The 24629-nt window shown below is 67.6% G+C and overlaps 4 protein-coding genes across 9 annotated transcripts in view; 1 reads left to right on the top strand and 3 right to left on the bottom strand.

Annotated features, from left to right (window-relative positions):
• Positions 1-201: 201 nt before the first annotated feature.
• On the bottom strand, positions 202-13648 carry CEP131 (centrosomal protein 131). Of its 2 annotated transcripts, XM_066980387.1 has the most exons (26): positions 13572-13648; positions 12342-12525; positions 11635-11720; positions 10866-10980; positions 10367-10485; positions 9791-9901; positions 9511-9663; positions 9078-9195; positions 8266-8382; positions 7094-7262; positions 6864-6964; positions 6551-6733; positions 6050-6241; positions 5791-5928; positions 5113-5238; positions 4894-5010; positions 4348-4450; positions 3965-4166; positions 3567-3674; positions 3330-3447; positions 3138-3212; positions 2903-3045; positions 2158-2335; positions 1866-2062; positions 489-549; positions 202-397 (listed from the first exon to the last, which is right to left on the bottom strand). In XM_066980387.1, the coding sequence occupies exons 1-26, from the start codon at positions 13631-13633 to the stop codon at positions 323-325; spliced, it is 3351 nt and encodes a 1116-aa protein (XP_066836488.1). In that variant the 5' UTR covers positions 13634-13648; the 3' UTR covers positions 202-322. The 2 variants fall into 2 exon arrangements, with proteins under 2 accessions (XP_066836488.1, XP_066836489.1); XM_066980388.1 differs by lacking the exons at positions 202-397; positions 489-549 and having other exon boundaries at positions 1866-2094.
• A 530-nt stretch (positions 13649-14178) lies between these two features.
• TEPSIN (TEPSIN adaptor related protein complex 4 accessory protein) lies at positions 14179-18223 on the bottom strand. Its single transcript, XM_066980389.1, has 13 exons — positions 18085-18223; positions 17829-17901; positions 17608-17699; positions 17260-17353; positions 16997-17064; positions 16811-16889; positions 16412-16483; positions 16088-16294; positions 15758-15932; positions 15473-15586; positions 15252-15330; positions 14996-15130; positions 14179-14799 (listed from the first exon to the last, which is right to left on the bottom strand). The coding sequence occupies exons 1-13, from the start codon at positions 18124-18126 to the stop codon at positions 14305-14307; spliced, it is 1725 nt and encodes a 574-aa protein (XP_066836490.1). The 5' UTR covers positions 18127-18223; the 3' UTR covers positions 14179-14304.
• Positions 18224-18462: 239 nt separating this feature from the next.
• Positions 18463-19541, top strand: NDUFAF8 (NADH:ubiquinone oxidoreductase complex assembly factor 8). Its single transcript, XM_066980393.1, has 3 exons — positions 18463-18639; positions 19127-19237; positions 19344-19541. Exons 1-3 carry the CDS (start codon positions 18502-18504, stop codon positions 19359-19361), a joined length of 267 nt encoding a protein of 88 aa, XP_066836494.1. The 5' UTR covers positions 18463-18501; the 3' UTR covers positions 19362-19541.
• A 1230-nt stretch (positions 19542-20771) lies between these two features.
• SLC38A10 (solute carrier family 38 member 10) overlaps positions 20772-24629 on the bottom strand; it is a 33483-nt gene continuing 29625 nt past the window's right edge. For 4 of the 5 annotated variants that reach the window (XM_066980385.1, XM_066980384.1, XM_066980386.1 and 1 more), the window contains 2 exons: positions 23472-23651; positions 20772-23140 (listed from right to left, as the gene is read on the bottom strand). In XM_066980385.1, coding sequence (XP_066836486.1) covers positions 21945-23140; positions 23472-23651 — 1376 coding nt within the window. In that variant the 3' untranslated portion in view covers positions 20772-21944. The remainder of the gene's footprint in view (positions 23141-23471; positions 23652-24629) is intronic. The other variant, XM_066980381.1, reaches the window with a different exon arrangement.

The following is a 24629-nucleotide window of genomic DNA, read 5'->3' as shown; positions in this document are numbered from 1 at the left end:
CTCAGCCCCGCAGCTCCAACCACGAGGCTCAGGACCCAGGACCGTGAGCGAACGCAGCTCCTGCCCCGACGCCACCCCGCAGGGGAGGGACAAACGCATCAGTGAAGAATAAATTAAAAAAAAAAAGCCAAGGGTGCCAACAGCACCGAGGCTTCCCTCTGCCCCCCCCCCCCCCGGCCACAAATCAAACAGAAACGGCTGTAGAAAGCAGCACAGCTTTTACTGATAAAACGTAACAGAAAGCTGAGCATTGCTGATGTGTAAAAAAATAAAAATAAAAAATAAAATCCTGGGGGTGGGTGCCCGCCGAGCGCCCCGGGCGTTATTTGGCTGCCAGCAGCTGCTGGTGCTGCTGCTCCAGGAGGGCCTCCAGGTGGTCGGCTCTCTGCACCGCCGCCTGCAAGAGCACGCGGGGACGGTGAGCTGTGCCCGGGGAAGGGCTGCAGCAGCAGGGCAGGGGCAGCCCACCGCAGCCCCCCCTCGCTCACCTCGTACTGCTTCCGAAGGCTGCTCACGTTCTCCTCCTTCCTCGCCACGGCCGTCTTCACCCTGAGCAGGAGGACGGAGAGGGGCTGAGCCCGGTTCCAGGCGTCCAGCCCCAGCACCCGGCTTGCCCCGGGCCCCAGGGCGGTGATTTCGGCACAGCTCAAGGCAGCCCGAGGATGCGCAGCCCCTCTCCTCTGCATCCCCCCCCCAGCAATGCTGCGGCAAGCCCGGAGCAGGGCTTGGGGTGCCAGGGAATCCTATAAATGCCTTCATTCATTTGGGGAGCGTTACGTAGTTTGCATCGAGGCCTCTGCAGGAAGAAGGGGACATCAGCCTCACCAGACTGAATTAACAAGGTCACAGGGACGTATATTCCTGTTTCCCACACCCACGGTCGCTGCCTCATGGCCAGACGCTCCCACGGCTCTCAGAGCACCAGACCTTCCCCATTTTGCCAGGCTGTACGCAAGGGACTGAAGGGGAAGGGGAACCCCGCTAGCTGACACTCGAGGTGTGACTCAGAGGGAATGGGAATCGCTCGGCTGGCTCTGGGAAAGCCGCTGAGCTTCACGTGCCGATGCAAAACTCTCCCACTGCAGCTAGAGGCAAACACCTCCGTGCAGGCACTGGCAGCAGGGACGGGTCTGGATGTACCGCCAGGGCAGCCGGCACAGCGCTCGGCCCCACGCGGAAAGCGCGCCTGCAGCAGGCGATGCCTTCCCAGCGAGATAAAATTCCTCCCCCGCAGGCGGACGGGGAGGGAAGCGAGGAAGCGCTGCGCTGGCTGCTTGATGCCGAGCCCGGCGCCGGCTCCTGCTGGTGCTGAGCCCCCCCGCAGCACAGCCCCGCGGTGCCAGAGCCCTGCTGGAGAGGCGAGCGCAGCCCTGCCCGCTGCGAGCCCGGTGCCTGGGTGCCGTGCAGCCGGCAGCCTGCGGCGCTGGGGCGCTCCCGGGGATCATCTGCCCGGCCCCTTCAGAGCAGCGAGCCTGCAGGGCAGGGCGACACGCGGCACGGGCTGCCCGCAGCAGAGCCCAGAGCAGGGGACAGAGAGTGCAGAGTGCTCGGGCGCTCACACCCGGAGCTGCACACCACGGGCCTCCCCTGGCAGGAGCCACGCAGCCCGGCACCGCTGTCCCGCAGGCACACAAGGCAGCAGCAACCCTGGGGAGTGGACGACACCGAGGAGCCCAGCAGGCACCGCAAGGAGCAGAGGATTTGTGGTGGCCAGCCGGGGTGAGTGCTGCCCGTTTGGTGCTGGCAGGACGGGAAGCCATGCCCGAGGATGCAGCACTGCAGACAAGCTCCTCGCAACGCACCCTGAACCAGGGTGCACCCTGCACCCAGCTGCGAGCCCACAAAGCCCGGCCAGGCTGCCTCACCTCCTGTGCACCTCCTCCAGCTCTCTGTCCTTCTCCCGCACCACCCTGTCCAGCTCCAGGCGCTGCCGGGCTCGCATCTCCACCATCTCCGCCTTCAGCCTCTTGTTCTCCTCCTCCGTGCCCACCAGCCTGTCGGCGAACTCCTGCCGGATCACGTCCGCCAGGCTGCTCCGCTCCTGGGCCAGCTGGTCCCGCACCTGCGGGGGGCCAGAGGGGTGACCCCGGGGTGCTGGAGGCCCGGGATGACGCCGGGGCGCCGGAGCAGGAGCCCCCGGTTGTGCTCTCCGCTCACCTTCCGTATCTCCTCCACCTCCTGCTCCCTGTGCTTCAGCAGGCCCTGCAGGCGGATGCTCTCCCCCTCCAGCTCAGCCAGCCGCCCCTTCAGCTCGTTGCAGCGCTCCTGCAGCTTCCGCTCCGACCTCTCCAGCTCCTGCAGCTCCACCTCGTACTTGTCCCGGATCCTCTTAATCCTGGAGGAGAGGACAGAGAGCTCAGCCTGGCGCTGCAGCCCCACCGGGAGCATCCCCAGCCCCCCCCAGGCTGCAGCAGCGACCACGACACCGCAGCCGGCGCAGGATCGGCCCCACGGGAGGTGCAGGATGTTTTCTGGCCGTGTTCAGAGTGGTTTCACTGCCACTTCCCAGTCCAGATGTTTGCCTAGGGGAAGGCTGCCCCCTGCCACATCGCTCCGACATCCCCAGGGATGCCTCACCAGCTGGGGTGAGCAGGGGCGCACACCCTGCGGCGTGCCAGGGGAGGGGAGGACGTTTATCCCCGCCAGCTGCTCCGTCCCGAGCTCGTGCTGCGGGCATCTGCGAGCTGCAGCGCTCTGCACAACGCCGTGCACGCTCCCCGTGCCCTCGCACACGCAGCAGGCAGGGGCAGGATACCCGCAGAGGTGGCTCAGGAGGCCACGCAGGTGGTGCCTGGGCAGCAAAGCCCCACAGCGTGTCTGGAGCTCGTGTGGGAGGCACGAGGCCAAGGGGCAAAAGAGAACTGGGATCGAGGACTCAGCGGGCTCACGTCTCCCTCCCCACCTGTTCTCCGCCGCCCTCTCGCACTCCTCCTTGGCGGAGGACATGTCAGCCTCCAGGCGCTGGATCACCAGCTCGATCTCCTTGTCTCTCTCCTTCCTCACCTCCTCCCTCAGCTCCCGCTCCCGGGAGAGCAGCCAGGCTTCCTGGGGACGGCGACAAAGATGCCAAATGCCGCTTCAAGCCCTCTCGGAGCTCAACGGCAGCACCTTCCGAGGAGAGCAGCCCATTGCCTTACCTCCTTCTTCACGTAGTTTGCCTCCCAGGCCTGCTTCTCCATCTCCAGTCGCTCCTTCAGCGCCTTCACTTCTGCCTGCAGAGAGACCAGAGAACTGCTCGCCTCCGGTGCTGCCTCCAGGGTGCTCAGCAGTGCCAGCAGGCAGCGCCTCGCTCACCCCAGTGGGGTCGGGGGGGGAGAGCAGCGACAGACCTGATGCCGCCTCTCCCGCTCCTCCTTCTCCTTCGCGTACTCCTCCTTGAGCGCGGTGGTGACGGCCGAGCTGCTCGCCTCCAGCTGCCTCCGCAGCTCCTCCGCCTCCGCTCTCTGCCTGCCCACGGACACAGCGCAGCTCGCAGCGCCCCGAGGGAGCCTCAACGAGGGCGACCAGCCGAGGGCGACCAGCCCCGGGGCTTCCAGGCATGGGGCTGCCGGTGGTGCTGCTCTCACCTGGCCGCTTGCTGGCTGAGCCTCTCCTTCTCCTCGGCGACCTCCGCGTAGAGCCGGCGCCGCTGCTGCTGCAGCGCCTGCTCCTCCTGCTCCAGCTGCTTCTCACACCTGGGGGGGGGGGGGACCGGCCTCAGGGAGCTGCCAGGCTCGGAGCGCTCCTTCCCCGGTGCTCTGGAGCAGGGCAGCGCAGCGCCGCACGGCTTTCCCTGCGCCCTGCCCCTTCCCACCCCTCGTGCAGCCAAGCTGGGCGCTGCTGCAGCTCGGGAGGACGCGCCTGGCTCAGCGACACCTCGCACGGGGCCGTTCCACGTGGATGTTAATTGCTGCTAACCCGTTAACACCAGGAATCCGCCCAAACACCGGTTCTGGCCACCACCCCCGTGCCATGGCGCGCGTACCGCTGCCGGGCCAGCTCCCTCTCCCGCTGGCCCTGCTCCTCCTTCTCGCGCAGCAGCAGGCTCCGCAGCTCCTCGGCCTGCCGGCAGTACTGCCGGGCCGCCCGCTCGTCCGACTGCAGCAGCTCGGCCTCGTGCAGCATCTTCAGCTTCCGTATGTCCTGCCTGTGCTTGGCGATCAGCTTCTGGATCTCCGGCTCCAGGCCTGGGGCGGCGGGGGAGGACGGTTAGCGCAGCCTCGGGGCTGGCCGGGGGCGAAGCCAGCGGATTTGGGGCCAGCGCAGGTGCCCCCGGCCCCGGCCAGCTGGTGGGGAAGCTGCGAGAGTTGACTCGGCAAGGACAGGCTGGTAAGGAAAGGGGAGAGCAGGCGTGCACTGGCTTTGTACCTTTCACGGTGATCTCCTTGATCTTTTTGGTTTTCTCATCAATCCACTTCTCCCGCCGGATTTTCTCTGTTGCGCTCATCAGTTCCTTCAGCTTCTTGATCTCCTGGTTGGAAGCAAACGGGAACACGTCAGAGAGAAGCCAGGGAAGAGATCCCTCGCTAGCCTGGGAGCCCAGCTGCAGAAAAGCAAGGCGGGAGCCGACGACCCCAGCCACACACAGCACGCTGCCCCACCACAGCACCAGTTACACACTCTCCCAGTGCCCCCAGCCCCTTGCAGGATGGGGCTGCTGCTGCCTGCAGACCTCCAGCACGGGGGGAAAGCAAAACCCTTGGGAAAGCACCTGCTGGTGTGACTGGGAGGGGGCCTCCCACACAACCACGGGCAAACCTCTGGGGGTGACACGAATTTACTGTGCCCGGCTCCCCAAAAAACAAGCGGCTGGGGCTCCCCGAGGCGAGACCAAAGTGCCCGGGGCAGAGGCCCCAGGTGAGCCCCCCGGGGTTCCAAGTCAGCTCCCCGCACCCCGCCGGCCCCGTCCCTCACCAGCTCGTGCTGCTCCTGCATCTGGCTGATCTTCTTGCTGTACTTCTGGTCCACCTGCTTCAGCTCGGCTACCACAGCCTCACACCTCTCGCTCAGCACCTTCTTATCCTCAATGAGCTGGGGGGGGGGAAAGGGAAGGCGTGAGGCAGCCAGGAGGGCGCAGCCGCCTCCAGCCCGGCCCTCGGCCTTCTCGCTGCAGGAGCACCAGCGATGCCCCACCTGGTCGATGAAGGCCAGGTGCCGCTGTATGGCCGCCTCGTACTGCTCCCTCTGCAGCCTCAGCTGGTGGCCGAGCTCCTTCTCGGTCTGTTTGACGTGCCGGACAGTCAGTTCCCTCTGCTGGGCCTTGTGGGTGCAGGAAAGAAACGGCGACGTGAGGTGAGAAGTCACACCAGCCCAGCCCACGTACAGGAGATCGAACATGATGGATCAAAAACGGAAAGCGCTGTTGGGTCAGATCACCCAGAACAGCTCAACCCAAGCCCCTGGTCCCCAAAGCTGTCAGCAGGGCCGCCCAAACCCCCAGCGACGGAGGAAGGGAAAGGATTTAGCACAGCTCTGCGCTGAGCACTGGCCGGGCGCCTGCCGAGGTGGTTTTCAAACCACGAGGCAGCGAGGAGAAAGCTGAGAGAAAGCCCACAACGGAGGGGAAGGACCTCGGGGATCCTTCCCCTGCTAACAGCAACTGAGAGCGCTGCGTGACCCAGCACCCCCCGGCCCTCCGGCTCCCCCGACGGCTCTGGGAGCACCGCGGGACTTGGCCCTGCCGGAGCACGGATGGGAAGCCCAATCCGCACCGCCGTGATCCCGCGGCTCCAAAGCCTCTGCTCCAAGGAGCGGCTGCTGAGGGCTCTTCTCCTTCGCTCCCCAGCAAGCAGGAGAAGCTGAGCCACCCACCAGCGCTGTCTGCAGCAGGCTGATGGCCCGCTTCTTCTCCTCCACTTCCAGCTTCAGCCTCACGATGGAGCTCGTCACCTCCGTGGCAACAGCCGACGCCTGCTCCAAGTGCGCCAGCTCCTCCTCAGAGAGGAGCCCCTGGGACGTGGGGAAAGAAAAATAAAATAAAAAGGAGTAAGAGGAGCTGGAGGCCACCTGGGCCCTGGAGCAGGGGGGAGAGGTCTCAGCACCCCGGCAGCGCAAGGTGCTCAGCGCCCACCTCCCGCTGCGTGGCCGAGGCGGCGGAGCGGGGCCTCTCCTGCTCGGACTTCTCCATCTCGTCCAGGAAGCTGATGATGCTTTGGAGTTTGGCCTCTGAGAGCAGCGCCCCGTCCTCAGGGACCCCGGGGGAATGGTTCAGCTTCCCAAACTTCTCCAAGTTGTCAGCGGTCAGGGAGTTGGAGCTGGGCTCCTGCCGGGCAGACGGAGCTGCTTGAGGAGGGCGGCGAGCCCCAGCGGTGCCCAGGGGAGGTGCCGACTGCTCCCGGTCCCCCCGGTGCACCCCGGTAGGCAGCCTCATCCTCTGTGCTCAGCCCTCACGCGGTTTTGCTCCTCCACGGGGATGCCCCAGCTGCACCCAACTCCTCCGCTGCCTCCTCTGGCGTTCCCAGGGCAGGGAAGCAGCTCCTCAGCCTTTTCTTGCCCTCCACAACCCAGCGAGCCCCGGAAGGAGGCAGCCCGCAGGGGGGCCCTGCCTTCACCAGGCTCTCGCTCTGCTCACCCCATCTATCCAGGCGTATTTGTCCTTCTTGAAGAGCTTCGGGGGGGGCAGCAGCTCTGGCTCTTCCTCCAGCAGCCTGAGGGTGTCCAGCAGCTCGGTGAGGGTGACCTTGGACTGAGCCCTGCTGACGGCCGTCACCACGGTCTCCAGGTCCTCGCCTCCCGTCTCCCTGGAGCTCACATCCTAGAGGAGAGGAAGACGCACCTTGCAGTAAAACAGCTTGCCCGGTCTCCAGAAAAACGAACCCAAGCTCCAAAGCCACCCCAGCAGAAAATCTGGTGCCGGCAGCACCTCGAACCGACGCCAGACCCACCTGCAGCTTGTCCTCTGTCCCCTGATCCTGCGAGGGCACGGAGCTGAGCCCTGCAGGGCCGCTTGCTTCTGGCTCTGCAGCTACGGCGCGGAAATTGGCATCTGCGGGGACCAGACCGCTCTCACCTGCTCGCAGCAACCCGCTCCCCGGGGTGAGAGCCGCCCTCCACCACCCTCCTGCCCCCGGCCCACGCCGCTGCAGGCGCCGGGGGGACCCGCAGGGGGACGCACCAGCGTTGTTGGCTTTGAGGCCGCCGCTGGCTGGGCTGCCGTTCCTTGCAGCAGCAGGCTTGGCAGACTTTTTCTTTGCTACCCTTCTGCTCTCCTTCACCAGCGCAAGCTCCTCTTCCGCCAAGCACTTCGCGTCGGGAGCCTTTTGGGCCCTCTTCTGGTGCAGCTCCTGTAGGGTGGAGAAGCTGTCGGCGCGCGCTGAGTGTGTCTGTGCTGCTCCGAGGGCTAAAACAGGCCCCGGAGGCAGCATCGAGGCACGCTCAGCCGCTGCAGGGCTAACCGGGACGACCCTGCTCCAAGGAAGGGGAAGCGCAGGGCCAACAGCTCTGCTCTGCTGCGGTGAGCAGGGGGCCGTGGTGGCCGGGTCCCACCAGCTCTGCGCGCACACGAGGGCTGCGCACCGCCCCGGCACAGCACTGCGGCTCGCAGCTTGAGGGCCAAGCACCATACAGCGGGGGGACACCGCCGTGCCCGGGGTGGGGGCTGCCTTGGGAGAGTTCTGGGAAATCACTCCAGGGACACGCACGTTTACGAGGCTGCTGCAGCGTTTCGCCACCCTCCTCCAGCTGTTCGGTGCCGTGCCTCCCGCCAGCACCCCCGCTGAAACATGACTCCATTTGGGCCAAAGAGAAACTGGGGCTCTTAAAAACCCTTTCCACTACATTGCAAGCCAGCACGCAACTCCCTGTCCTCCACCACAGGCCCAGCCCCTCAGCTTGGCCCCAGGAGCACCCATCCTGCCCCAAGGAGCTGCAGCAGCGTGGCAGGGGCGGTGAGGTGCCTCCTGGAGGCACGGCCCGCGGGCACAGAGGGGCATGCAGCCACCCTGCGGGGACCTGGGCCCTGTCCCCTCCTGGGACCAGTCCCGTCCCTGGCTGTGATGAGGAGCTGCAGTTTCCCAGTTCCCAGTCGCCCTTTCCCCGAGAACTAGCTCGAAACCAGCTCCGGGGGAGCTGCCAAGCCTTGGCAGGAGCACAAAGGCAAACTGCTCTGTGGCACCTCCGTCTCCACGGGGAGCACTCTGTTTCCAAGGCTCGCTCAAATTCCTCTTCGTGGAAAGCCCCCAGAGAGGCAGAGCGGCCCTGCCACTGCCTCCCGGAGCTGCCACTGCCTCCCGGAGCCGGGCAGCCAAGTGGCCAGGGGCAGGCACGGCGACCGGGCCCCGTCCCTACCTGGATGGCAGCACGCCGCGCCAGGCGCGCCTTCTCCTCTCGGATCTTCCTGCGGTCCTCGTCCCTCCGCTCCTGCAAGCCCAGGATGTTCCCCTCCTCCGTCCGCCGCTGCCTTTCCTGCCAGGAAAAAAGGTCAAGGCTGAGCGAGAGCTCCCCGCGCCCACCGCCCGCGGCAGAGAAGTGGGGAACGAGGCACCCCAAGCGCCCCCCACCCCGGCTTGCTGCACCCCCGGCCATCCCCTCCCGCAGGTAAAGAGCCGTCGGGAAAGCTCTGCTCATTTTCTCGGGGCACTAAATGCAACCATCAGTCATCCGGGGCTGAAACCACCAAGGAGACGAGGCTTAAAAATAGAAGCTCACATGCCAAGAACCGCGGCGCTCGCTGTTGTTTGGATAAATAATTAAACGCAAAGCACCACAAATAGCTGCGGATGCCACGGCGCTCTCCAAGGAGCCGACCGTCGCGGCTCTGCAGCGAGCCGAGGGAGGGTTTTCCCTCCTCTGACCACGAGGGCGTCTGGGATGGGGAGAATTCAGCAGGATTTGTGCCGCTGCCGCCAACGGCCTGCAGCCAGAGGGGAGGGAAGGGACAGGCTGCAGGGCTCCCGGATCCCTCTGGCACCCCAGCAGCGCTGCCCACTGCACTGGGGGACGGGGCCAGGACCCTCCCCACCCCGCTGCGAAGGGCAGAGCCCCCAGCTCCGACAGCTCGGGTCCCGGCTGGCAGGTCTGCGGGCTCCGGGAACGCACGGTGCCCGTCAGCAGGGTGGGGGCACCCCGGCGGGGTTTGTGCCACAGCCCCGGGGACAAACCTCCCGCCTGGAAGCCAGCAGGCGCCCCAGAGCCGCTGCTCCTGCCTTGTGCCGCTGCGAGTGGCGTCGGTACCAGCGCTGGATGGTCACGGCGGCGAGGTTCACCTGCTGGATGAACCTGCAAAAAGGGAGGCAGCGTCAGCCCCGCGGCCCCCCGACCCCCCCCGGCACCACCACACAGCCGCAGCATGGCCACGACGGCACCCCCAGCCTCGCTCCCTGGCTTGGCAAGGCCATTTCGGGGGAGGACTCATTCCTTTGACCACAACTCGGGAGTGCAGAGCTGAGTCGGGGGCAGGGAAAGCCAAACACAACCCCTCAGCGGCTGCCTCGGCCCTTTCTGAACCCGGAGCCCCACGGGACACGGCCCGGCCCGCGCTCAGCCCCACGCCCTGCTCCTGCCCCTTTCCCTCAGCCTCCCGCGCCGCCTCACCTCTCTGCCTCCTCCTCGGTCACCTCCTTCCTGCGGGGCAGGCCGCCGTTGTTGTTGCGGGCCGTGATGTTGTTGCTGGAGAAATTCTTCTGAGACTTCACCAAGCTGCTGCTGCTTTCGCCGTCCTCGTTCGCGGTGGCTTTGACGACGTTGCTAGGGCAGAAAATAAAGCCCTGGGGCTCCAGCCTGCCCTGCCCCACGCCTGCACGGCACGCAGGGGGGGCCCAGCACCGACCTGGGGGCAGCGCAGCCCCCGGGCCGCGTCCTCCCCGGCACTTACTTGAGGGAGCTGGGCGCCTGGTTGGAGCTTTTGGGCGCGGGGCCCTTGTCGGCGGTGTAGTTGTTGTGCACCATGGTGGTGACGCAGTTCCCCATCGCGCCCTTGTTGCTCCTTTTTTTTTTTGCAGAGGGGAGACAACCCGTCAGGGCTTGCCGGATCCACGGGGACAGCACGTGCCCTGCACTCCCCCTCTGCGTGGTGGCTGCCACCCGGCCGCGGTGCCTCGGGCACCCCTCAGGGCAAGGAGCAGGGGAGGCCTGGAAGGCACCCCCAGACCCGAGCTGGCTCCTTGGGGCTGGTACCAGACAGACCGGCAGACAGACAGACAGACACAGCCCAAGCAGACCCAACAGCCCGCTGGTCGCGCTCAAACTCCTGGCCCTGAGGTTGTCACCCCTTAGCGCTCCCTTTCCTGGCCTCTCCCAGACCCGAACCAGCTTCCCCGAACGCCCAGCCGCGCCGGCACGCTGCCATCGGCCCAGCCCCAGCCCCACCTCTCGTGCCCGGGTATTTTCGGTCGGTTTCCTGCCAGCACCAGCCCTGCGGGCTCCCGGGGGGTGGTGGCTGCCCCCTTACCTGTTGTTGGCGGTGAAGTTGGCCGCCAGCAGCACGGCCGCTTCCTTCTTCCTCATGCCCGCCGGCGGCTCGGCGGCGCAGGAGCCCGATGGGCCTGGGAACGCTCGCGGCTGATCGTCCTGCGTGGGGCCAAATACCAGGGTCAGACGACACCGACCCGGCCTCCCCCACGCCCCGTCCCTCCTGCGGAGCCGATTTCTGCCCCGCACCACAGAGGTTTCTGCCCCGCAGCCCTGCAGGGCTTTGCCCGCACCGCTGCCTGCCTCCGTCGGAAGCCAGGAGCGTGGAGCCGGTGGCCAAAACCCCTGGGCTAGGGGCAGCAACACACGGCCACGGCAGGCCAGGGGACGTTCACGCCACGCCAGCTTGGCTGCAGGCTGAGGATGAGCGGCACCACCGCGCCCTGGCTCGAGGAGAAACCCCCCGCCCAGCCACCAAACTCCCGGCTCCTCGCACGAGGAGCCGGCTCCCCTGCGTCCCCGCCGAGCCCTGCCCTCACCAGGACGTTCCACGTGGTTTTCTGCTCCGGCGAGGCCGTGCTCAGGGTCGCCGCTTTCTTTCTCCCACCAGAACTGCTCTCGAAGAAGGCCAGGAAGTCTCCCGTCTGCTCCGAGCTGCAGCCCAGGGAAGGCAGAGAGAAGGATGCGCGCGCTGGGGTTAACGCCGAGCTGACAAACGGCGACGAGGCAGCAGGAGCGGGGTTCCCGTCCCGCTCGGGGTGCAGCGCCCCAGCAGGCGGCTCTGATCTCGGCAGAGCAGCGGCAGCAGCGCGGCAGGGGCCTGACGAAGCCGCGGCACGCCCGGTGCCTCTTGTCCGGCCCCAGGGGAGAAAAGGGGCAGAGAATCGTTACACGGTCAGGAATCTAGGAAGGGTTTGTTACAGAGAGCCTTGCGCTTCTGTAGGACGTGTGCGAACAGAGCGCTGTAAGGGCAGCAAGAACTGAAGGTCAGAGCTCAAAGGCAGCCTCCAGGAGATCCCTGGAGACGGAAGGAGAAGTTTTGTCTCCTAACACAGCCTGGCGGGCCCGCGAGGGGCTGTTCTAAGCGGAGGGTCCTGTCCTCATTTCCCCAAACGCCACCCACGTGCCCTCCCCTGCAAAAAAACCGCGCCGTGCCTTTCCGAAGCCCAGCCGTAGCCCCGTGTGTCGGACAGAACTTCCTAATGCCCAGCTCCGGCAGGCCCCGCTGTCCCCGTGGGGCAGGGGAGGGCGCGTGGAGCGGGGGGTTCCTCGCGGTCCCATCCCGGCGTGGTGCCGGGGGAGCCGTACCTGCGCCCGCTGCTCGCCCGCTGGGCGACCTGGGTGGTGCTGTTGGACCTCCGGAGGTTGTTGATGGCCCGGGAGCCCGCATCCTCCTGTGGGGGAGAAAGCTCAGCTCAGCTCAGCGGAGGTTTCGCAAGGGCAGGGCTGGGATGCCCGGAGCAGGGAACGAGCGCGAGGGAAGCTGCCGAGGCAGCGGGGATTACTCAGCAGAAAGCACAAAGATCCCGTGCTGCTGGAAGGACCTGGGGCTCCCTGCCAACGCCAGCGCAGTTAAAACCAGCCCCGCTGCGAGACACCGGGACGCCCCAGCGCCTGCCGGCCGCGAGCAGAGGGAGCTCCACGAGGCACGGCGCTGGGAGCACCCGGCAGGAGACCCCGGGACCCCAAAACTTCCCAGAGGGAAAGCACCGAAGGGAGATGAAGGGCCGGGGAGGCCCAACGCTGCCTGCCCTTGCTGCCTGCCCTCAGGCACGTGGAAGAGCCGAGAAGGGACCCAGCGAGCAGGAGCTCGCAGGGGATGAGGTTTGGGAGCACGGCGCCGCAGCGCCCAGATCCCGCAGCGGCTCTGCTCATCCCGAAGAGAGCAGGGGGCAAGGCAGGGGGGGTACGCAAAGCCCCCTGGGACCCCCACCCAGCCCCGGCAGCCCCTTGGGGGCTCAGACACCGGGCAGGAGGGCGCAGGAGCACCCCAGGGCTCCCCCCGCAGCACCCACCAGGGCGTTCCTCTTCGGCTTGCCATCGGCGACGACGGAGAGGGAGCGACCGACGTGCTTGGCGGGGGAGGCGCTGCTCGGGCGCCGCACCACGGGCACGGGCAGCCCCGTCAGGCTCAGGTCCACGGCCACGCCGCCGCAGCCGGCGCCGCGGCACGAGGAGCTGCTCCGGGCGCTCCTCATCCTGCGCGGGGAGAGGGCAGATGGGTGCCAAGGAGGTGGATCGCAGCACGATCCCAACGCGAGCCCAAAGGGGACCCAAGGGAGACCCAAAGGGGACCCAAAGGGGACCCAATGTGGACCCAACACGGACCCAATGTGGATTGCAGCGCAAACCCAACGTGGACCCAAAGGGGACCCAAACGCAGACCCAAAGGGGATCCGAGGGGGACCCAATACAGAGCCAATGTGATCCCAAAGTGGCCCCAGCTCAAACCCAACACAGACCCGATGTGGATCGCGGTGCAAACCCAGCGCAGACCCAAAAGGGGACCCATCGTGAACCCACCATAGACCCAAAGGGGATCCAGAGAGGACCCAATGCGGACCCTAAAGAGGTCCCAAGGGAGACCCAGTGTGGACCCAAAGGGGTCCCATTGCGAACCCAACTCAAACCCAGCACAGACCCAAAAAGGACCCCAGGGAGACCCAGTACAGACCCAACGTGATCCCAAAGGGGCCCCAAAGGGGCCCCAACTCAAACCCAACACAGACCCTAGGTGGATCGCGGTGTGAACCCAGTGCATCCCCAGAGGGGACCCAGTGTGGACCCAAAGGGGACACAACACGAACCCGCCATGGACCCAAAAGGGTCCCAGAGGGACCCAATGCAGACCCTAAAGGGGTCCCAAGGAAGACCCAGTGCAGACCCAAAGGGGTCCCAAGGGAAACCCAGCATGGACCCAGCACGGACCCAAAAGGGACCCAGAGGGGACCCAACGCGGACCCTAAAGGGACCCAAAAAGAACCCAAAGGAGACCCGGCACGGACCCAAAGGGGACCCAGAGGGGACCCAGCGCGGACCCTAAAGGGGTCCCAAGGGAGACCCAGCGCGGACCCTGCGGGATCCCATCGCGAACCCGACTCGAACCCAGCGCGGACCCAAAAAGGACCCAGAGGGGTCCCCCCCTCGGCCCCCCCGCAGGCTCCGTCCCTCGGGGCCGCCTCCCCCGCCCCGTGCCCGCGGCCGAGCCCCCCCCGGCCCCCCCCCACCGCGGGGCCGCCCCTCACCCGGCCGGGCCTCCGCCGCCGCAGCCCCGCACCGCCCCGGAGCCCCGCCCCCCCGCCGCCATTGGTGGGCGCCAGGCGGGCGGCGGCCGTCCCATTGGCTGAGGAGGCTGCCGGTCAGGGGAGGGGAGGGGCGGGGAGCGGGGTTGGTGGAGGCGCTAAGGGGGCGGGGGCGAGAGGGAGGCGTGGCCTGGCGGCCAGGGGGCGTGGTCACGTGACCAGGTGGGCGGAGCCTGGGTCCGGAGAACCGCGGGTTCGAGTCCCCGCGCCGCCCGGTGCCCGCCGCTGCCCGGGGGTTACCGGGGGCCGCTTGGCCCCAGCGCGGCCGGGCGGAGAACCTCAAGGCAGCGCCGGGGCCCGCAGCCCCTCGCGGAGCTCAGCCCGGTGCCCCAGCCCCGCCCTCCCACTGGCCCCAGGCCAACGGGGAGCCACAGCCGCCTGCAGCCCAGCTCCCGGCCCCACGGTGCCCCGACGTCGCTCGCCCCGCGGGGCACAAAAAGGGACAGGAGGGACGCGACCAAATCATTGAGCTCTGGCACCAGCCCCTGGCACGCCCCATCTCCCCTCGGCCATCCGCAGGTCCCTGCCGAAGCCCCGTTTCGCTCGCCCCTGCAGGGCTGCTCCTTTATTTCCCCCCCCGGTGCCAGGGGGGGAGCCAAGGCACGCGCCCCCCCCCCAGCAGCCCCCGACAGCGTGGAGGAGCTGTGGGGCTGCCCAGGGCCGGGCGTCACAGCAGCTACACGTTGAGGAAGGAGAAGGCAGAAGGCTCCCGGCCGCCCTCGGCCTCGCTCTGACCGGGACCAGCCCCGTCCTCGGGCTGGGGCAGCGTCCGCGGCTCCGCGGGGGGAGAGAGCGGGGCGAGCACCGTGCCCGGCCGCGCCACCAGCTCCATGCCGGCAAAGAGGGACAGGCTGCAGGGGGGAGCAGCCGCAGCGGACGTGTCCCCAAGCAGTCTGCTCGCTGCCTCCTGCTCACGCGGGCTGGCTGCTGCCGTGGGGCCGGGCTGCCCCCGGGGCTCCCTTTCCAGCCGGGGCTCTGCCCCGGGGGCCGGAGCAGCAGCGGGGAGCGGGGCGGCGCTCAGGGGCTGGAGGATGCCCTCGCTGGGCAGGGGGGGGACGTCCGTCAGCAGGTCTGCAGCGCATGGGGACGAGGCTTCGGCGAGGACGGTGGACGCGTGAGAGCTCTTTGGGGACGAGCGGCCTCTGCACAGAGCCTCGAACTGCCGCAGGAGCTGGGAGGAAGAGGCGGGACAGGGCGCTGAGCTCCTGGGGCAGCGGCACAGAGCGGGCAAACAATTCCTGCCCGCCTGCGACACCCAGAACCGCTCCCAAGGGGCTGGCAGCAAGGGGTGCTGCTAGGGATGGGCAGACCGGTCCCCGGGAGCGCCGCGCGCCGGGAAGGGGCCACGGGGGAGTCCCAGCGGTCACCTTGGTGGCTCGGTTGGCCACAGGGCCCGGGCTGCCTTGGCTGAGCTGCTGCAGGTGCTGCTGCGTCACGGCGAAGATCTGGTCCAGGGCCAGCAGGTCGGAGCACATGAGGGACGAGATGGCGCACATGGACCGCTGCGGGGGGGAGGGAGCTGAGCCGGGCGGGCACTGACCCCCCCCCCGGGGGGGGGAGCGAGCTCCTTCCCCTGCTCCTGCGGCCCCTCGGGGCTGGCGCGAGCAGCGCAGGCACACTCACCATGCGGACGCTGTCACTGGGGTCCTGCAGGGCCCGGCTGAGCAGCTCCAGCACCACCTCACAGTTCAGGAGCCCGCACCTGGCACAGGGGCAGGGGTCACCCCCTGGGAGCCCCCAGGGAGCCCCCCTGGCCAAGGGAGCGGGGTTCACGCAGCCCCCACAAGCCCCCGGCCCACCACGTCCCCCCGTGCTCGTGGGGAGCACCCGTTTGGGGCACTTACTCCTTGAGGAAGTGCTGCGCCTCCTCCCTGCTCAGGAAGACCCGGGCGCCCTGGGTCAGCGCCGCCACCAGGCTCACCTCCCGCAGGCAGTCGCCCAGGCTGTCAGCGTCCGCCCTGCACGGGGAGAACGGGATCGCGGCTCGGTGGGGACAGAGCCCGAGGGGAACACAGCCGGGCAGAGCCGCGGTACGGGAAAAGAGGGCGCCGCGCAGAGGACGGAGCCACCCCGGAAGGATACGGGGGAAGGGGAGCTCCCCCTCCCTTCCCCCAGGCCCCCGTTCTCACCTCTCGGCCACGTTTGCCAGGTCCCTGCTGGCCCCGGAGTGGCTGTCGCTGCCCGACTTGCTGTAGGAGTCGGAGGCTCGGCTCAGGTCACCGTTGTCCTGCGAGGAGTCCTGCGAGCTGTGCCCGCTGTCCGCCTCCTCCCAGCCGCCCCCGGCCAGCCCCGGCTGGTGGCTCGCTGCGGGGACGGCAACGGCAAACCGGGGAGTGACGGCTTGGCCCCCTGGGGTGGGGGGCGGGGGGAGCCCAAACCACCCCAGAACACGGCGAGGAACCCTGCCGGACCCCCCCGGCAGCCAGCAGCTGCCCTAGCTGAGGCAGAGAGGGACTCACCTCGGGCGCTGCGAGCTGCGGGGGCTGCTGGAGGCCTGGTGGAGCTGGCCGAGCTCCTGGAGGGAGAGGGAGCGGTCACGGGCTGGTAGGCATCTTCGTGGAGCTCCCTGCAGGGAGGCCGGGGCGCCTCCGGGGACGGGAGCACGGCGTTGGCCACCGCTTCGGCCGCTCGCTGGATGGTGCTGAGCAGGGCTTCACCTGCCGAGGCTGGGGAAGAGCCTTGGGAAGCCGAGAGCCTGCACCAAAGGCTGGGGCTTCGCAGAGGCAGGCAGGGCAGCGCCCGCACGGGGGGAGAGTAGAGCCCGGCGAGCAGCCAGCACTTACCGGAGCCGCTCCTCTCACTGCTGAAGCCGAATCCTTGCAAGGAGCTGCAGGGGCTGGGCTTGGAACCCATACCTGGGGGGGTACAGGGTACGTTCAGAGAGAGCACAGGCACGTCGGGGTCCCCCCCGTTGCTTCTCCTCCCCCCAGAAGGCACAGGGGAGTGTCTGGGGCAGCTTGGAGGAGCTGGGACCCAGGGCAGGGCACTCGGAGGGCGCTCAGGGCAGCCTGTCCCTGCTCCCCCCGGGCACGTTTCTCCATCAGCCTGCTCCAGAGCTGGGGAAAATCTGCCCCTGCTGCAGCAGCGGGCAGCCCCCGGCCTCACCCCCCGCAGCCCCCCGCCGGCGGGACCCTCAGCTCCCAGCACGGGGGCCGTGGGGGGCGGCCGAGCCCTGCGCTTACCCGCGGGAGGCAGGGGACGGGCGGGCAGCGCGGCAGGCGTCGGGAGCGCAGCATCCGAGAAGAGAACGCTGGCCAGATCCTGCCGGGAGAGACGGGGGAAGGGGCGGAGGGGGCTGGGGAGCACCGGAGCTGCCCCAAGGCCCCGAGCGGTGCCCCGGGCACAGCGGGGCCGGGGCCGGCACTCACCTGTGCAGCCGCCCGGACCTTCTGGTTCAAGCTGTTGCCGTGGAGGGGGTCCGGGGGCCCAGCGAACGCTGTGAGGCACGGGGTGAGATTTTGGGGAGACGTTCAGCTCCCAGGATGGGGCAGAAGCTCAGATTCAGGCAGAGCTCGGCCTCTGGAGCAGCCGCGGTGCTGGGCTCTCCGCAGGGCCGGGCTGAGCCTGCCAGCACCCCGCAGAGCCGCTCGCTGCCCTCCCGTCCCTGCCACCCCGCTCCTCGCCCCGTTACCTGCAGCCTCCCGGATGAAGGCGGCGTTCCTCTTCAGCTGCAGGAGGAACTGGGGGGAGCCCTGGGCGCATGTGTGCAGCAGGATCTTCAGCACCTGCCCACGGGGGGCTGGGGGTCAGGCGGCCACACCGCAGCCCTCCCGTGGGGCTGCCCCACGGAGCCCTGTGCAGCCCCACAGAGCCCCGCAGAGCCCCGTGCAGTCCCGCACAGCCCTGCAGAGCCTCGCACAGCCCCACGCAGCCCCACAGAGCCCCGTGCAGCCCCGCAGAGCCCAGCACAACCACACACAGCCCCATACAGCCCCACAGAGCCCCGTGCAGCCCCACACGGCCCCACGCAGCCCCGTACCTTCAGCTTGACGTGGCAGGAGTTGCTCTGCAGCCGCTTCAGCAGGTACTCCAGCAGGCACTGGCTGCTGCCGGGCGACTCGCGGGAGATCTCTGGGCCGCGCGTTAGGGATCGTGCTCCACTCTGCTCCGCCGGCCCCGGCCCCGAGCCCCCCGCTGACCCCCGAGCCCCCCCCCGGCCCCGAGCCCCCCCCCCGGCTCCCCCCAGTTCCCCCCGGATACTGGCGATCTCCTCCAGCACGTACCCGGGGCAGGGCCCGTCCTCGTCCGCCGTGCCCCGCAGCAGCACCGGGAGCTGGGGGGGGAGGGAAGGGGGGGGGGTGTCAGGGCCCGGCTCCGGGAGGCGGCACCGGGACCCCCCCCCCCGCTGACGTCACGGCCCTCTCGCCGTGACGTCACGGACGGCGGGGTGACGTCACGCCCCGTCGCGGACCCCCTCCCCCCGCCCGGCCCGGCCCGGCCCGGCCCGGCCCCGTACCCGGCTCAGGAAGCACAGCCGGTCCCGCAGCGGCGCCGCCATGACAGCCCCGGTGCAGGCCCTGCCCGGCCCCGGCGCGGCCTCGGGGCTCCGCCCCCCGGAAGGAGCCGCTCGCCAATGAGAGCGCGAGGCGCCGCGGCTCAGCCAGTCAGCAGCGAGAGGAGGCGGGGCTCCGGGCGGAAGCTGCCCCCGAGGCTGACGCCGGCATCAGCGGGGCAGGGAGGCCGGAAGTAAACAACAGAACTCTCCACCAATCAGAGCCACCCGCGACGGCTGACCAATCCGAGCACGCCTCGGGAACCACCAATCAGCGTTCCACTGCCCGCAGCTCTCCACCTATCACGACACCGAGGAGGCGGGCTCCCTCCTTCCCCCAACGCGAGGGCGCGGCGGCGTGACGGACAGCTCGGGCGCCCAATGAGCGCCGCGCCAACATGGCGGCGCACAGCCCGTGACGGGACGACGGCGGCGGCGATGTCGGGCCGCGGCGTGTGGCTGCGGGCGAGGGCGCGGCTGCGGCGCTTCCCGGCGCTGCTCGGGGGCTGCGGGGAGCAGGTGAGGGCCGGGAGGGGCCCCACAGCCCCCCCCGGTACCTCCCGGGCACCCCCCGGTACCTCCCCGGTATCCCCCAGTGCCCCCTCGGCATCCCCCCGGTACCCCCCGGGTATCCCCCGGCGCCTCCCCGATACCCCAAAGCCCCCCCCCCCCGGTACCCCCCGATACCCCCCGATACCCCCCGTACCCCCTAGTGTCCCCCCGACACCCCCCCGGTACCCTCCGGTACCCGCCCGGCACTCCCCGGTACCCCCCCGGTACCCCACAGCCCCCCCCGGTACTCCCCCAGTGTCCCCCCGGTACCCCCCCGGTACCCCACAGCCCCCCCCCGGTGTCCCCCCCGTACCCTCCGGTACCCTCCCCGTACCCTACAGCCCCCCCTGGCACCCCCCCCGCTATCCCCCGGCACCCCCACAGTATCCCCCAGTACCCCCCGGTGCCCCCCCCGCCTTTTAACCCCCGTTCTCCTCCGCCCCGTTCCCCGCAGGCCGCCGCCTACGGGCGCTGCGTGGCCGCGGCGGCGGCAGGCGGCGGGGAGGTGCGGCGGGACGGCTGCCTGTGGGAGTTCCGGGCGCTGCGGGACTGCTTCGCCCGCGCGGTACGTCCTGGGGGGGGGGTAACGGGGGGATACCGGGGCTGATAACTGGGGGGGGACCGGTTGGTGCAGCGCACGGTGACCGGCGGCGTCTCGGTTCTCTCTGCAGGCGGCGGCAAGAACGTAACGGCGGCGACAGTCACGACATGACGATAGTCACGACATCGACAACGACAAGGCGGGGGGAAGGAGCCCCGGGGGCCGGGGCCGGCCATTCCGGCCGGCCCCGGCCCCCGGGCTCCTTCCCCCCGCCCAAGGCACACCGATTAATTTAAAAAAATAAAGATTCGGGTAAAAATGCTTGAGCTTCTTTTATTGATGTGCAGCACAGCTCGGCCCCCCCCCCCCCCCCGCTACGAGCAGGCCCCGGCGGGGTTGGGTTGGGTTCTTCTCCTGCCGGCGCTGAGGAACGTCGGGAGCTTCTTTGGTCCTTCGCGGTCACCCCGAAAACGTCAACGAGTCCCTGAAAACGCCAGCGAGTCCCCAAAAATGCCAACGAGTCCTTGAAAACGCCAGCGAGTCCTCAAAAACGCCAGCAAGTCCCCGAAAACGCCAATGAGTCCCCAAAAACATCAGCGAGTCCTCAAAAACGCCAGCAAGTCCCCGAAAAAATGAGTCCCCATCAACGAGTCCCCGAAAACGTCAACCCCCGAAAACGCCGAGTCCCCAAAAACGTCAACAAGTCCTCAAAAACGCCAACGAGTCCTTGAAAACGCCAGCAAGTCCTTGAAAACGCCAGCAAGTCCTCAAAAACACCGAGTCCCCAAAAACGCCACCGAGTCCCTGAAAACACCGAGTCCTTGGAAATGCCAATGAGTCCCCAAAAATGCCAACGAGTCCCCAAAAATGCCAACGAGTCCCCAAAAACGCCAACGAGTCCCCATCAGCACTGCGGGTAGGGCAGGAGCCTGTCCTCTCCCTGCTGTGGGGTGCCCGGGATGGTGCCGGCGCTCAGCGGGGCGCAAGGAGTTCCCCCTCAAAAAAAAGTGCAAAAAAGTTCCCCTTTTTGCTGTAAAAAAGGCTCCTCGGTGCTGCAGGAGGGGACGAAGCGCAAACCCGTCCCCCACGCTTGCGGGGTCGTGCTCGGGATGGTGCTCGGGAGGCTGCTGCCTGCCCCGGCCCTGCCAAAATCCGGGCACGGGGTGCCCGCGGCTCAGGGCTCCCCGCCGCGGGGTTCGCGCTTTCGGGCAGCGCGATGGGGAAGCTCGCTGGCACCGTGAGGTCCCGGGGGTTAAGGCTACGACTGTCCCGACCGAGACACACGCGTGCGCGGGGTGGGGGGGTCCCGGTGGAGAAGCGGGGCTCAATCCGCAGCCGTCACCCCGCAGCTCTGCCGTTTTAAGCAGGGGCTGAGGAGGATTCCCTTCGAGCAACGGGCACGCGGGGCAGAGCCGGCCCCGCTCCCAGAGCCACCGCGACGGTTCCACGGGGCTGAGAACCCGGCCCCGGCTCCGCCAGGGCCCGCCAGGCACGAACCAAGCGAGGATCCGCTTACCGAAGGCGCTTTGAGCTACGGATATAAAAACCGCCACAGTGATGAGGTCTGTAGGCTCCGGGCTGGGAAGTTTCAGCCGTTCTAGCGAGAGCTTTGGGATTTTATTTCTTACATTCGCAAGTCAGGCTGTAAAAATAAACAACGATGGGATGAATCACCGCCTGGGAGCCCGGGACAAGCCGGGGCTCTGAGAGCAGCTCTTCCTTTCCTTGCTCGTAAAACACGGGGGGCAGAGAACTGACACGTAGGGGTGCAAAACACGGCACAGAACGAGGCTGGGAAGAACACACGAAACAAACGGCTCCATCGAGTCAGAGAAGAGGTAGGTTTGCTTGAGCCGAGCCCCCCAGTCTGCCCTTTTTTTTTTTTTTTTTTTCTCCTAAATTAGTCACTTCTTGCAGAAAAATCAAGTTGGGGGGGGGGGGGCAGTCTGCAGTCCCCGGGCTGAGCTTTGTAATGCACTTTGGCCGGGAGAAACGAAGCTTGAAAAGAGATGAGAGCGCGAGCATCCAGAGGGTGGAGGGCGCCAAGCTCGCCGTTATTGCTAGCGCGTGGCTGACCGGCTGAATCCCTGGGAGTAGAGGCAGCACAACAGCAGCCGTTGTGCCCGTTTAAGGCAGCGTTTCTACTGAACTGGGTTCCCAAACCACAGCCATCTCCTAAACACGCAGGGCTGGCAGCTCCCGTTTCAGGAGGGACACCGAACACTCGGCTAAGCCCGTCCTCGAGGCAGCCAGGCCTGGTGCTGCTCCCGAAGGAAACCTCCCCGAGGCAGAAATCTCCCCCCCCCGGCTGCCCCAGAGCGGGGTGGGGGCCGGGTGGGGGGACCCCAGCACACCAGGGAATCCTCTCCGGGCAGGGGAACCTCGCGGACGAGCCCCTCGGGTCTGAAAGGGGGAGCTGCGAGCCGGGGGGAGAAGGCGATTTGATAGGAAGGAGATGCGAGAACGATTTGAGAGGAAGGAGATGCAAAAAGGGCCCTCGAGAGCCGCCCGGGCAGGGAGCCCGGCTCGGTGGCAGCCCCCGAGAGGCAGCGGCAGCCTTTGGGCACTCTCCTCCCTCGGCTGCCACCCCCGCAGCCGCCCGGGGCAGAGCGCTGGCACCCCCGCAGAGCACCGGCGGCTCCGAGGGTCCCGCAACGCGCCGCAGGCTCAGAGGCACCGCTGCCCGCCTCGAGCCTTCCCCGCAGAGCCCCGCCGGCCCCCCCCGCGCCGCTCACACGCTGCCGCCCGCCTCGGCCAGCTGCCTGAGCCGCCGGCTGCGCACCACTTGCTGCGCCCCCTCCGCCACCTGGCTCAGGCGCGTCTCCAGCGCGCTGCGGAGGTCGTTCACTTTCACGTCGGGGAGGGGGTTCAGGCCGATGAAGACCCCCGCCCCCTGCGCCGCCGCCGCCTCCTCCTCTTCCTCCTCCTCCTCCTCTTCCTCCTCGGGGGGCAGCAGGTCCCGTCTCCGGCGGCGCAGGTCGAGGTCCGCCTGCAGCTTGAGGTCCCGGTTGGGTTTGAGGTCGTGGTCCTGCCGGCGGTCGCCGTGGGTGGCCGCTCCTCTCTCGGGCTTCTCGGCGGCGTTCTCAGGGCTCAGTTTCTTCTCGGCTTCGTTCACGAGCCTCCCTTCCACCTGCCTCTGCTTGCTCCGGAGGCTTCCCTGAGGGTCCTGGGCCGCGTCCGCCGCGTTCTCCCCAGGATCTTCTTCCTTCCCCTGCCCTTTGCTAGCCACGTGCCCCTGCGAGGCCTGCTGCTGCCTGCCGGCCCCCTCGGCCCCCTCGCTGTCTGCGGCTCTCTGCTGCTCCCGTCGGCGCTGCTCACTCCCTGCCACGTTCAATTTGCTCGAGGAGTCTGGCGCAACTGCCAGGTCTTTGGGCTCCACCTGACTCAGAGCTTTGGCTTTCAGGTCTGCTCCCGAGTCTCTTTCCAGGCCCTTTCCTGCTACTCTCTGAACTTTGGCAGCCCCCAGCTGTTCTCTTTGGACGGGAGCTGTGGCCGCTTCCACAGCTTTCAGGGAATTCTTCTCGTGGACGTCTCTTCCAGCTTTGGCTTCGTGACCTCCTCCTAAATCCTCCGCCAAGGGCTTCTTTTCGAGGTGGTTTCTGGCTGCCGGCGCATCTTGGGCATCCCTGCGGTGGGGATCCCGGTTCTCCGCGGCGTTTTTAACAGCTCTGCTGTTCTCCTGTTGCAGCACCTTCCGCTCCTTGGGAGGAACCCCAGGCACCTCGCGCCTGTGCCCAGCCTCTTCCAGCTTTCCTGCCGTGCCCCTGCGCTGCTCGGCTGACTCCGCAGGCTGCCTGCCCAGCCCCGGCATGGGGGGCTCCAGGGGCTCCTTACCCGGTGCCTTCGCTGCAGCTTCTTGTTTAGCTCCCAGGATCTCTTCCTCCTTGCTCTTGGAGAGAGGCGCGGCAGGCTCCTGTTGCGTTTCTGCTGCGGAAGAAAAACCGACGATGAAACCTTTTCCTTACAACAAGCGATGGGTTCCCTTCTCCTGCCACCACGTTCTGCGCAAGGGGACGGGGGAAGAGGCCACCAACAGCAGCCAGGGGAGAAAACGAGGAGGGACGTGGAGAGGAGCGTTATTAACCTCACACGGCAGCGCAGGGGCTCCCCGCCTTGGAGCCCGGGGTCAGCCACAGGCAGGAAGGGTTTTGCAGAGCGGATTCCGCTGCGTGCCAAAGGGCCTCGGGTCTCTCCCAGCCCGATTTTAGAGCTGCTCTGAGCAGCGACCACTGCTCGTGCCCCTCCGTGTCCTCCTTACCTTGCTTTGGCTTCTCCTCTCCTCCCTCCTCCTGCCTTTGCTGGTGGATCTCCTTGTGCTGCTCTTCAATTACAGCCAGCAGCTTTGCCTGCTGGTCAAGTAGCTGCTTCTGCTGCACTTGCTGTTCTTTGATCACCTGCAGCAGCACAGCGTGATCGAGCAGTTTCGCCTGCCCAGCATCTAGGGAAAAAAAAAAAAAAAAGAATAAAAAAAAAAAATCCATGACCCCAAATCCTCGCTCATCATCTCTGAGCGCTCGAGGGGCTGCGGTGGCTTTCCTCAGCAGGAAAGTCCTGCCCTGCAAACACTGCCAGTTCTGCAGGGGAGTTCTCCCAGCTGCCATCGCTGTGACTGCTCGGGGAGCAGGGGCATGGAGGAGTGGGCTCGGGGGGTGTCTGTGCATGAAAAGACGAGTCTGCTTGGCCTGAGCTGCGAGGGGAGCGGGCTGGCAGCAGTCGAGGGCACCTCCGGGACCCCCGCACTGCAGCGCCGCGGCTCTCCATCAGGCTTCTCGAGCACGTCATCGCTTCGAACGCGCTGCAGAGGCTTCGTCCCAGCAGAGCTGAGCCAGGATGGGGCACAGAAAGCAAACGGAGGCAATCGAGGGGCTGACCTAGGGCGCCGCGAGCGCTGCCTGCACCTCCTGCTGCAGCACCACGACCCCACGCGCCAGGTATCACGGAAATCCCTGCCCGTCGCAGGCGGGGAGGCCCCGCAGGGCGGGTTGCACAGAGCAGACGGGGCCGTTTCAGGCCGAGCAGAAGTGACTCAGGCTGATTCACTTGCTGCAAGCCCCGCGTCACGCACAAAGTATGAGCCCCGGGTCTGCACGGAAACGTTGCTGCCTTCTCTCCTCCTGGACAGAAGAGTCGGACGTAGCCCAGCTGAGGGAAGGGGCCGCTGTCACTCGCCTCCCACACCAACAGCTCGAGGCGTCTCGAGACCATCGTGCCCCAGAGGAAATCACGTCCAAACTAAGAGCCCGTAAAATGCCTTTTAAATTAACAAGGGATGCTGCGTGTCAACCCCTTCCCGGCACACGCTGCCTCCCCCGCCCCGCTAATAACCACAGAGAAGTATTTCCAGTCCCCATTGCGGCGCTGTTAGCCAAGGGCCTCTGGAATTCCCCTCTCGCCGCACCGCAGAGAGCTGGGCGAG

The sequence above is a fragment of the Anser cygnoides genome, chromosome 19 (genome assembly GCF_040182565.1).
Source record: "Anser cygnoides isolate HZ-2024a breed goose chromosome 19, Taihu_goose_T2T_genome, whole genome shotgun sequence".
NCBI classification, from domain to species: domain Eukaryota; kingdom Metazoa; phylum Chordata; class Aves; order Anseriformes; family Anatidae; genus Anser; species Anser cygnoides.
The sequence above is the reverse complement of the archived record's forward strand: the minus strand, read 5'-3'. Positions and strand labels throughout refer to the sequence as shown.